General features: G+C 43.8%; 2 protein-coding genes across 4 annotated transcripts in view; one reads left to right on the plus strand and one right to left on the minus strand.

The window, feature by feature from the left end:
- Positions 1 to 12,229, plus strand: part of CTTNBP2NL (CTTNBP2 N-terminal like) — a 49,228-nt gene extending 36,999 nt beyond the window's left edge. For both annotated transcript variants that reach the window (XM_059375748.1, XM_059375749.1), the window contains 3 exons: positions 2,926 to 3,156; positions 6,559 to 6,666; positions 8,057 to 12,229. In XM_059375748.1, the coding sequence (XP_059231731.1) occupies positions 2,926 to 3,156; positions 6,559 to 6,666; positions 8,057 to 9,547 (1,830 nt within the window). In that variant the 3' untranslated portion in view covers positions 9,548 to 12,229. The remainder of the gene's footprint in view (positions 1 to 2,925; positions 3,157 to 6,558; positions 6,667 to 8,056) is intronic.
- ST7L (suppression of tumorigenicity 7 like) overlaps positions 3,224 to 12,667 on the minus strand; it is a 117,899-nt gene continuing 108,455 nt past the window's right edge. The window contains exon 15 of one of the 2 annotated variants that reach the window (XM_059375751.1): positions 3,224 to 3,253. In XM_059375751.1, coding sequence (XP_059231734.1) covers positions 3,239 to 3,253 — 15 coding nt within the window. In that variant the 3' untranslated portion in view covers positions 3,224 to 3,238. Of the gene's footprint in view, positions 3,254 to 10,053; positions 10,383 to 12,667 lie in introns of those variants that run through there. The other variant, XM_059375752.1, reaches the window with a different exon arrangement.

The following is a 12,667-nucleotide window of genomic DNA, read 5'->3' on the forward strand; positions in this document are numbered from 1 at the left end:
TTACACTCCCAGCTCCTGCGCTCCCATCCCACGTCCCCCCTTGCTGTTCTGAAAAGAAAGCTGTAGAAATACTCAGGTTTCCGTGTTCCTTTCTGCCCTACCAAACCAATTTCAGTACCGAAAATCATTCCTTTGCCATTGCTAACCAGACCAGAATGGTAATCATGAATAAAACAATGTGACAGTAAGAAAAGTAGAATTTCAACTTTCTGAAGAGTCTTTTTTCCTCTTGCTTCCTTTGTCTAAGCATTTTTCTGAATTTGGATTTGCCTTTAGGACGTAAATAGCTACAGACAGTTTCTTTCATCACATCCTGGATTGTCAATCTCGAGTTTTTATACCTGAACTTAAAGAAACAGATGTTCTTGGTGAAAGGAAAATATTGATGAGTCCCTGTTGTCTGACACTATTCCTTTTAAAAGTCTAAATCAAAACTAGCTTTTTCTGTTTTACTCCTGCCATGATTTTAAAAAACAATAAAAATAGCCAATTCAGGAATTGGTCTTGTGTTTCTCTATCCTAAAATGGAATAGAGACTATTTTGAAATTTTACTGAGGATTTTCTTTTTAATTGGGAGCTGAGAAAATAGGAGTCTGTCTCGGATTCTGTCTTTCACATCCTTACCTCTTTAATTCTCATGCTTACACAGAGACACACAGACACGCACATACACATACACTTATAGTAAGCTCAGGAAGATGGTTATCTTAAGATGGCAACTTAAAGGAACAAATCGATTTGGTTCTTCATAATTCCAGTATACCAATAATGCCATCTTTTAAGATGGTTATAGAGGGGCACATGGGTGGCTCAGTGGGTTAAAGCCTCTGCCGTTGGCTCAGGTCATGATCTCAGGGTCCTGCGATGGAGCCCTGCATCGGGCTCTGCTCAGCAGGGAACCTGTTTCCTCCCACTCTCTGCCTGCCTCTCTGCCTACTGTGATATCTGTCTGTCAAATAAATAAATAAAATCTTTTTTTTAAAAAAATGGTTGTAGTTAGGGACACCTTGCTGGCTCGGTCAAAGGAACTGCAACTCTTGATCTCAGAGTCGTGAGTTCCAGCCCCATGTTGGGTGTAGTTAAAAAAAAATAAAATCTTTAAAAGATTTTTAATCGTTGTAGTTAAGCCAGAAGTAAAACCCCAGGGCTTCTAACTCTGCTTTGAACATTTGCCAGTTGACACCAATGTATATTTATAGCATAAAGCTAAGTGATTCCTAGGTCTTGAACTTGGACAGTCTAATGAAGGAAGCATTGTGTTTTCAGGACTGAAACATACTTCTGTGTTAAAGCCCATGTTTGCTTTATTGTCTTGAGAGGTTTTTTTGTTTTTGTTTTTGCTTTGTTTTTTAAGCATAGCCATTGAATTGTAAATTTCCCTTTCTTTTCAAATGGCTTCCTCTTTGTGGATGATACTTAGCTCCCCCAACAAAAAAAAAAAAAAGAAGAAGAAGAAGAAGAAGAAGAAGAAAACCTAGCTTTTGATGTAATACTTTTTTAAAAAGTGATAAATGACAGTAGTTTTCATTACTAGATATCATATCAAAGCGTAAATCATACAGTACTTTGCTGTGATTTTTGAGAAAGTTTCTTCAATGCTGTATTAACACTTCATTTTTTTTTCATTGTAAAATGTCTCAGGAACCTTTGTAATGTCTGTGTAGGAAAGTACTCGTTACTGTCACCCTGTTCGCCTGCATGTAATATATGATGTTCTTACAAAGTAGTACTTCAGTCCTTCGTAGCAGACCTGAAAGAATAGGGAAGGAAGTCAAAGAATCTCTTTCCACTCCCTTCCTGATCCTTGCATCCAGTGTGGCCCCAAGCCCTAAAGCAGACTCTGATACCAGCCCGCATTCCCTGCTCACCTTCTGTCTCATCCCTGAAGCCCACCGAGCCCTGAAAGGGACAGAAAGATGGCAGGTAGCCCCAAACAGACTAAAAAAGGGGTGGAATTTGGCAGCAGGTAGAAGGGATTTTTGTCTGCACCTCTGGCTGTGAGTGACCTGGTCTTCTTGATCCACCAATAACTGAGTCACGTTCTGCATGTTCAGATCACAAATAGTTGTAAAATATAATGTGAAAACACGTTTAACATTCTTTACTTATATACAACTGCCTTGTTACATCCCTAAATATGTAAACTTGTAAAATTCTCATGTTTACCATATTTTAGAAATGCAAATGCCATAACAGAAGGAAAGGATAAGGTATTCCTGCTGGCAGTCACCAGCATTCATAAGCAGAGGCAGTAAGCATGGTGCTTAAGGACAAAGACGTAGAGCCTGACTGCCTGGTTTTAAATCCTGGTTCTGACCACCTGTTACTTGACCACTTTATCATAGTTTTCTCATCTGCAAGTTGAGCATGATAGCACTACCTTAGAGGCTTATAAAATTTAAGTAAGTTAGGGGCACCTGGGTGGCTCAGTGGGTAAAAGCTTCTGCCTTCAGTTCAGGTCATGATCCTGGTGTCCTGGTATCAAGCCCATCGGGCTCTCTGCTCGGCAGGGAGCCTGGTTCCCCACCATCCCCCCTCCGCCTACCTCTCTGCCTACTTGTGATCTCTGTCAAATAAATAAATAAAATCTTTAAAATAAGAAAAAAAAGGTTATATTCCTAAAGATATAACCACATAAAGAAACTTAAAAAATTTTTAAGTAAGTTAATGCGAATATAAATGCTTGTAACAGTGTTTAATGCATAGTTGGCTCTACATAAGACTTTGTCCTCACTGATGTTACTATACTGTGCCCCCTTTCTGGTGTTGCTTCTCCATTAAGATGGCTTGATCAGCAATCAGATTTGTAGTTGGCAGATTCCGTTCATACTCACACTGCCGTCTTTACCATATAACTCCTAGCAAATCCCCGGCCACAGTAGTTTTAAAAAGCAAAATGCTTATTTTTTTTCCCTCTTTCCCAGGCGCAACACAGAGATACGTTCATTGAAGAACGCTACGGGAAATACAACATCAGTGATCCTTTAATGGCTCTACAGAGAGACTTCGAGACGCTGAAGGAGAAGAATGATGGCGACAAGCAGCCAGTCTGCACAAACCCACTCTCCGTCCTGAAGGTGGTGATGAAGCAGTGTAAGAACATGCAGGAGCGCATGCTGTCGCAGCTGGCGGCCGCCGAGAGCAGGCACCGCAAAGTACGTTCACCCACCTGACTCGTGTTTCGTGGACCTGCACAGACACCTGCTAGGCAACGCCCGATCCCGTTCCCACAGTACTTCAGTCGGGGGTCTCCTAGAGCCAAGAGTTCAGGAAGAAAATGCGAGTTATGCAGAATGTTAAATTTAGGGACTATGCCAGGCATGTTATTTACGACAGCATTCCTTCCTGATAGGACACTCTAAAACACTTGCTCTGTCCTTTCAGCTCTTGAGCATCTAAACTTTGTCAACAGACTGGGGTTTGACCAAGCTCTCAGCTGAACAGAGTGTTCCCTGTGTGCTTCCCTAAGTGACAAATAGCAAGATTAACAGGTATTTGGGGAATCCTGTACAAGAGAGAGAGGATTTACCTGATTATAAACATGCAAGCCAACGGATTGTTTTTCTGTGTCTCTAGTTTTGAGATTCATTGCATTTTACTTCTCCTAAAACCATAAACAGTCCCGAGCATTGTTTATCTTAAAGCTCTTCTATCGTATTAGGAAAGTGTAAGGGGGGGTTGTGTGTGTGTGTGTGTGTGTGTGTGTCTGCATGGGCGCACACGCGCGCATCATGCACACATGCACCTGTTTGGCTCCTCTTACAGACCCTAGTTAGGAAGGCAAACCTGTGCTTTCCTCTGTCTCATCTTATTGGATTTCTAGTGCTTGTGATTTCATTCCCCGACCTGATTTACCACTCAGATTTGGCCTGTAAAAGATGCTTGGCTAGAATCTACATTTTCTAAAACTATTGGTTTAGATTTATACCAGCAAGGGAGACATCAACACATTTAGTAGGAAGCATTTTATTCTGAAAAATTGGGTCAGCAGTTGCAAACTGATGAACTTTAGCTTGCTTTTATGATGACTTGCATTAGAGAATCTGCTTAAAATGCACCTTCAGATTGCTCAGGCATAGATCTTGCCCATCATTTTTCTCATTCTCCCCAGGGTCCAAGTGAAAGGCCAGGGTGGAGATTCTTAACCGTGGATGGGCCTCAGATGTTCCATAATTCCCCAGAAAATACACAGAATGCCAAAAGTCCATACGTTTTTATAGAATGTGAATTTTTCCCCCTATCTGTAATTGAATTCTCAGAGTTGTCCAAGACCCAGCAGAGTTTAACCATTGGTCTAGAATGAAGGAATCTAAAAGACATTTATGCCCAATTTAAAATGTGTCAGGTCCGTGTTAGTTGCCTAAATTTGGGGGCCTTTTACATAATCCTCTAAGAAAGTCTTCACAGCATGGTTTGCTCGGCCTTTTAACCCCTTCATCCATGAAGCAGCTGAAGGGTTGACCAGCTGTCATGCCCATGAAAATTGTAGTACTGGGATAATTTGTGGCTCTTGGTGTTTAGGAGAGGAAGAAATTAAAAATAATTCAAAATTCTTTAATACTATATTTCAATGTAAGATTCTTTGAGCGTTAAATATTTTTAAACCAACTCCCTATCTGTAAGTGTTTTTATCAAAGTAAAACCCTGACCTTGTTACGAATCATACAGTACCTAGAGGCTTATAATTAGGGTGCTTATTGTCCTAGTTTGCCCAAGAGAGTCCCAGGTGACGTCTGTCGCCTCGGCATAGTCATTAAGAATACCTCCTTTGACTCTCAGAAGTGCTGTGGTTTGAGTGGTAAATTACACGCTTACCCTGCTTATTATGAAACAGAGTTCCCTCGTCCACCTCTCCCCCTTCCCTCTTCTCCGTAGTCAAAGACCATTTATTTGGGTAGCTAAATTCCATATTTCTAAGTGGTATATTATTCCCACACATGTCCATTCTTGACACCTGTCTTGCTTCCTGTCATTAGAGATACGGATTTACTTTACAGCCTGCCTCCCATTCCGCCCTACCACCTTCCCGAAACCAACACAGCCCCCTTCCCTCACCCTCCTTCTCTGCTATTCCCAGATCCTCAGCCTGCCACATTCTGTTTCTTCTGAGGATAAACATTTGCCTTGTTCCTGGGCAGTGGATACCTAACATTTTATGTACGGGAATCAGGTGGAGGAGACAGATAACCTTCTAGAAAATAGACATTTTGATTCAGTGGCCTTGTTTCCTACCCCACATCTCACCTCTCCCCTGTAGCACCTGCCATTTCCAGGTTCCATATCTCTTTGGGGCCCTGCAGGGCAAAACGGCTTCTTCCCCCATACCAAAGTAGCCACCGCACCTCCTGCCTCCTGCCCTCTTTAGATGTTACTAACATTTCTTGTGTGCTACAATTTCTGTCTTTGCGGGTTTTTATCTTTTCATTCCATTTCTGTAATTTTAGAGGGCTATCCAAAAGGAGAGATGATTGACCATCATTAGCCAAAATTGTTTTTCAGTTAAATTGTAAAGTTAAGGTTTGGGGTTTTTTAGTTTAGTTTTGTTTTTTTTAGAATTTTATTAAGTAATCTCTATACCCAACGTGGAGCTCAAACTCAGAACCTCGAGATCAAGAGTCCCATGCTCTAATGACTCAGCCCATCAGACGCCCCAAGTTAGGCTTTTTTTTTTTTTAAACCAGAAGGAAGAACACCAAGATGTTTTCATTTTTGTTGAATGAAAACATTTTGGGTTTCATGTCCTAAAAACTTTTCCTCTCTCCATATAAGAAGATTCTTAGTGTAGAGAAATGCTGAGAAATGGTCATTGGGAGGACAGTGCTCTGCCTTAGAGGTCTGGGCCAAGGTATCTGGGAAGCAGGGGCAGAAGCTGCTAAGAAAGCCCTGGTCTTTCAGCATCTTGTGCAGTATTTATAGATGGGATTATGTGGGAAATGTCCCTTTAAATGTGGACAGTATTAGCCTTCAAATTGGGCTTAATTCTTTGGTGCCAGGATAAGTGGATTGGGGTGACAGATGAGTTAAAAGGCCTTCTGAAAAAATCTCCACGTAGGATCCCAAGTGTTGAGGCTTTTTACGTGCAGGCTGAGCTCAAGAATCTCCACCTGTCCGCTAACTCTACACAAAATGCATATTGCTGACTAAGTGGGGCACAGAGATTTGAGCTGGGGAGGAAGATCTTGGCGTTCAGCTCTCGGTGGTCCTATCTTGCTGCATCCCCTCCCCCCAAACCCCAGTCTTAGCAAAAGGCCTGTGGTTGCTGGACCTATTAATTCTCGGAAACCTTCTCAATCCCTAGAGCTCATTAGTTGCCCTCCTCTGCTTACTTGCCATTTTGTATCTCCAATAAAGCATCGATCTTACTGTTTTCTGGCACGTAGCTTGCATATCTTTCACCCTGCTAGATAATGTGATCCTGGATGGCCCTGATGAGGGTGGATGGATTGATCTCTGGAACTATCTTAGTTGCTTAGATAGGTGCTTAGTATTTAATTATGTTGTATTATAAGTGTGTTTTCTTGATATTTGGAATTTTTGTTTCTTTAATTCTTTTAAAGGTGATCCTGGACCTTGAGGAAGAAAGGCAGAGGCATGCGCAAGACACAGCTGAAGGAGATGATGTCACCTACATGCTGGAGAAAGAGAGAGAGCGGCTGACTCAGCAGGTAGTGACGAGCACCACGTGGCAGAAGCAGCATTTCTCAAACATTGTTCTGCAGGGTGTAAATTAGTGTTACTCAGAAACAAAGGGCTTTGTGGTCAGATAAATCTGGGAATTACTGGATTAAACAAAGTTAAATAGGTTTCTAATTTCTTAGACCTTTTAGTACAGAAAAGTGCATTGTGAGTCTTCAGAACAAGATGGTATTCTGAGTTTAGCAAATCTATTTTCATAGAGTCTTTTTTTTTTTACATAACTCACTCGCTGTGGGACTGTCATCATGTAGCACATACTTTGGAAACACTAGCTTCGAACTCACTTAGGAATCCAGAAACAAATACATTTTACATCACAACCCAGCGTACAGGCATACACAAACACGTGTGTGCCTGAAACAAAAATCCCGTGAAATTATATATAACCCTTACTGCCATTCATTTTTTTAAAACTTTGATCGTGACTCATGAGACTGGTTTCCTCAACCACTGAGTCTCGTTAATGAGTTTGAAAAACATTGACTAATAGGGTTCCATCAATGCTCTCTCTCTTGCTCAGAGTTTCTGTGCCTTAAATAGGGTGGAAATAATAATTAAAATAGACTGCATTTGTGTAAAAAGTACAGTTTATTTATTTATTATTTAAATAAATTGACACATAATTATTAGTTTCAGAGATAGAGGTCCGTGATTCATCAGTCTTACAACACCCAGTGCTCCTCCTATCACATGTTCCCCACCCCCGACCCCCTCCAGCAACCCAAAGTTTATTTCATTTGGTTAAGAGTCTCTTATGGTTTGTCTCCCTCTCTGGTTTCATCTTGTTTTACTTTTTACCTCAAAAGTACAGTTTAAATGCAACTATTTGTTTGTTTTTAAGACCAGAAAGAATGATGACCAAAACTTGAAAAGTTTTATTTTCATCACTTAGGCTGATGAGAGCCCTATATTTTATACCTGAAACTCATGGAACACCGCATCAACTCTGCTGGAGTTAAATAAGATGCATAGTTTTGTTTTCCTCAGTATTCATCACAAAACCCTATGTGTGTGGCTTTGTGTTATCAGTCCTGACCGGTTCCGATCTTCTGACCCCCCCCCCCCCCCCCCCACCCACCCCCGCAGACCTAAAACACAAACAATGGTCCGGATTCCTACCGCTAACAACAGAAGAACTAGAAGCGCATCCTAAATCACCAGAGCAAGAGTAGACCCTAGTGTATACCCCCACGTGGCAGGCGCTCTGGTGCCTCAGAAGCACTTGAGCTGAGCACATGGCCACGAGGCCTCCATGCGTCAGACGAGAGCCATCCGGGACGCCCCACCTGATAACAGTTTTGCGACCGAGCTCTTTGTTGTCTTGTCCTAATCAAGCTGTCCGGTGGCCTTCTTTTCTAGTTGGAATTTGAGAAGTCCCAAGTGAAAAAGTTTGAGAAAGAGCAGAAGAAGCTGTCCAGTCAGCTGGAGGAGGAGCGCTCCCGACACAAGCAGCTCTCGTCCATGCTGGTGCTCGAGTGCAAGAAAGCCACCAGCAAGGCGGCCGAGGAGGGCCAGAAGGCAGGCGAGCTGAGCCTGAAACTGGAGAAGGAGAAGAGCCGGGTGAGTAAACTGGAGGAAGAACTGGCGGCTGAGAGGAAGCGAGGCTTGCAGACAGAGGCCCAGGTGGAGAAGCAGCTGTCCGAGTTCGACATCGAGCGAGAGCAACTGCGAGCAAAACTGAACCGGGAAGAGAACCGCACCAGAACCCTGAAGGAAGAGATGGAGAGTTTGAAGAAGATAGTGCAGGATCTGGAGGCTTCTCACCAGCACAGCAGCCCTCCTGAGCAAGCGAAGAAGCCGGTGACCATGTCTAAAGGCACGGTGACCGAGCCTCCCGTGCTGGTGTCTGTGTTCTGCCAAACCGAAAGTCCGCAGGCAGAAAGAACCCAGGGGAACAGCGCAGCCAAGGGGACAGCCACTGGGCTACCTGGTCCCGCCACTCCTACTTACGCGTATGCAAAAGCCAATGGCCATTTTGAGCCCGAGATGCAGACTGCCCGGGAGCCAGGGGCAGGCAGCAGCGTAGAAAACCAAGTGCCTCCACGAGAGAGATCTGTGGGGTCTCTGGGGTCGGCCCAAGAGAAAGCAGTGGAGAATGGCGGGTGTCCTGTGGGAATCGAGACTCCTGGCCCAGCACCTGGTCACCTCCCGTCCAGTGGGGGCTCGCTGTCTCCCAGCAGCACAGCCTCCTCCTCCCTCACATCCTCTCCTTGCTCCTCCCCAGTGCTAACTAAGCGCCTGCTGGGGTCGTCAGCCAGCAGCCCTGGCTACCAGTCATCCTACCAAGTAGGGATCAACCAGCGGTTCCATGCAGCCCGGCACAAATTTCAGTCTCAAGCAGATCAGGACCAACAGGCCAGTGGTGTGCAGAGCCCCCCATCCAGGGACCTTTCTCCCACCCTCATAGATAACTCTGCAGCCAAGCAGCTGGCCCGCAACACCGTCACTCAGGTGCTCTCCAGATTCACCAGCCAGCAAGGGCCTATCAAGCCTGTCTCCCCCAACAGCTCTCCCTTCGGCACAGACTATCGGAATCTGGCCAACACCGCCAGCCCAAGAGGCGACGCCAGCCATTCCCCGACTCCAGGGAAAGTGTCCAGTCCGCTGAGCCCTCTGTCTCCAGGGATCAAGTCCCCCACCATCCCCAGAGCTGAGAGAGGAAACCCTCCACCCATTCCGCCCAAAAAACCTGGCCTCACCCCTTCTCCATCTGCTACCACTCCACTGACCAAAACTCATTCCCAGGCCTCCTCTTTGGCCACCACAGAAGACCTAGCCGTCAGCTGCTCTTCCCCGGCTGTTGTAGCTAATGGCAAGGACGTGGAGATACTCCTGCCTACCAGCAGCTAGTCCCTCTCGGGAGTCTCCACGGCTGACATTCCACCGGATTTCGTCCAAGAGCTCAGAGTCCAACCGTTGAGTCAGATCATGTTATTTATTTTGATAGTAGCTGGAACCATCTGTAGAGTCCATTTAGTGTTTTTCGCCTTTTTGTATTTTTTTAAGTAGAAACTGAGTCCTTTGGATTTTTATGCCTCCCACCTTTGTACTAAAGCTAGAAGGGCACCTCAAAGATGTCTCAAGCTGAGCAGTCACTGTCTCATTGTGATGGAGAAGGCTAACTGAGGACCGGCTGGTGATTTGCTGTCTATTTGGGGACTGGAATCACTCAACACTCACGGCGAATTATGCAGAAGTGGTTCGTGCAGATTTTTATTCCAGATGAACATGTTTCAAAAGTGCCTGAAATAAGACTGCCACATGAATGTGATTCTGCAGCAAAAACACAGAGTGGATCATTTAATTACAGAAAATGAGATCCTCCGTGAATCCTGAATGTCAAAAACCAACACTGCTTTTAATCCTCTTTTACTGTTTTTAATATAAGCTTTGTGTTCAGAAACCAGGCTGCATCAGTAGAACGGGAATTGGAAAAAGGTGGATGTGACCTTGCCACCAAGCTAAGCTTTCTAGAGCCCTTGAGAATCCCTCCTGAGCAGGAAGCAGCTGGGGTGCTGATTTTTCTCATACTTCTGAAAAATTAAGTCATTTGCAGTGTCCTGCAGCAGTTCTTGAATAGAATGAAATCACCTCTCCATTCAAAAAATGTCTTCAGGCATCTACTGTTGTGTAAGGAACTTCTGATTCCGATTACTATTACTTGAATAGGAAATGGTTACTTGTTCTGTATAAAAAAAAAAAAAAAGGTTTGCAACAGAATGAAATCTTTATTATGTAATCAAAGAGCAATAACTTAAAATTCATTGTCTTTGTAATATATGTCAGAATTATACAGGTTTTACCAAATTGTTACACTTAACTCTTGGAGCTGCCAGCACTTGGTGTCTGTATCTGTGGAACCAAATTAACTTTTCCCTAAATGGAAGTATACATAGATCTGTATAGATACACAGCCTTTTATGTATCTGACATACACACACTTAAACACATAAATATTAGTGTGATTATATCTTTGAAGTTTGCAATATAGCATAAAGGGCGAGTAGAAATGCACATTAAGATTACTTAACAGAGCAACTCCATGTGCCTGGGACCCGGTCGGTCAAAGGAGGAATCTTGTCCACAGGGATGGGCGGGGCAGGGTGGGAGGAGTTCCAGATCAAGTCAGGTCTTCAGCACCCTAAAACACCAGAGCCAAACTGACCCGTAGCACAGAACTCAACTGGCCATATGAAAAGAATGAAACAGGTCACTCGATCGAGTGCTATAAGTCAGCTGGGGCAGGGGAAGCTGTGGCTAACGGAACTGCCCGAGCCCCCTCTGAAAGGCAAGAGCCAGCTGCTTGTTGCCATGCAACAGTGCTAGACCAGGGTTACCAGCTCCTCAAATTTTTGTGAAATCCAAATTTTCAGAGAAACAGTCTCACTTTTAAATATCAAAACAGACTCAAACACAATTTGAAACTGCTAGTTAAACACTTCTGCAGCTGGGTTTAGCTCACAGACTGCCAAGTTGCAACCTCTTTCATTCTAGAAACTTCTGTCATTGCCATCATTGTGAGTTTGTGAGGACAGACACCTCCCCCCTTTCCAGCGGGTAGTCTAGTACAGCTGACAGTGGCCATAGAATATAATGACGATTCCCGCCCTCCAAACAGGACTGCAGCCCAGCTCAGACAAGGTGGTTATAGGACTTTGTGGCCACAGTGATGGAGAGGCCTTGGTGTCCTCACATACTTTCTCCCTAGCCAACATCTACCCAGCAGCCCTGCCTTCCTGCTGTAATTTAAGTCTATTTCCTCTTAATCCAATATGAATTGATGGGGGACCGGCCGGTGATAGAAATCCATGTATAAATCATAATTGGTGTCTCCAGGGCTTACGGTTTGATTAAGACCAATACATCAAAAATTGAAATGCTCCTTGTGCCCCAGGGTGTCTACCAATTGATGAACGGGGTATCTTTTAAGCTGCCCAAAGCAATCATGCATTAAACTTCATTCCCATGCACGGCCAAATAAAGTGATAAAATAGCTGAACTTCCTGAACAGGAGAGGGGCTACAGTCCCAGAGTGTTATTACCTCTCTTGCTTGGAATGGTAATCTTAAAAGTTGCATTGTGCTATTCCTTTGTTTCGGCATAGATATATATATAGAGAGAGATACTATAAGGAAGTTTATTTCTTAGGAAGTGCACTGAATAATGTATTTCTTTTACAGTGTAATATGGGGGTGGGGAAATGCAAAAGAAATGTGTATTTTTGCTAGTTGCCTATCTTCTAAGATAAATAAGCACAATACTGCAATGGATCCAGTAATCCAGCTAGGTCTTAGAGATTAGTATTTAAGTTTGCTGTAGATTGTGTGTGTGTGCTAAGTAAAAGTTCCATGACTCACAATTTTGGTACTAACCCACGTTGTGGACGCTAGATGACTAGTCAGCAGATGCTAATGGATGTGCCGCGCATACCACAAGCATTAACTCGTCGTTCTCGTTTGTAAAGCCAAGTGTACCATGCAGAAGTCTTCATCCATTTTTATAGCAGACTACATTAAAACAAGTTAAATCATACTGTCTGGGGAAATCTAGTCTTGTTTGTACAAAGTGAAGGATGTTGCACAACTGGGCCTGTTTTGTAGGGGAAGGAGCAGGTGGTGTGGAGAGAGCGCGTGCCTGGGGCTTTCGAAAACCAAGAGAAGTCTGACTCCAAAAGGAGCCAGGCTCTTGGTTTTCTTGAGAACCTTGGAGCTGTAAGAAGGTTTTGCAATGATCCAGCCTATAATTTTTAAGCTCTGGAGGGGTTTAAAGGGGTTCTGGACCTTCTGAGAATCTAAGACTACATCCCCGGAAAAATGGATATACTGACAGGCAGAATGTGGCTGATGGCTTCCCAAGATCCAAAGACCTTGAAGCCATCCATGATTCATGTACTCATGCTAAAGAACACCTGATCTTGCCCTGCCCACGCGTTTTACAAGTGACTAATATATCCCTTATCTCCTAGTCCAG

This window comes from Mustela nigripes, chromosome 14 (genome assembly GCF_022355385.1).
Source record: "Mustela nigripes isolate SB6536 chromosome 14, MUSNIG.SB6536, whole genome shotgun sequence".
Lineage (NCBI taxonomy): Eukaryota > Metazoa > Chordata > Mammalia > Carnivora > Mustelidae > Mustela > Mustela nigripes.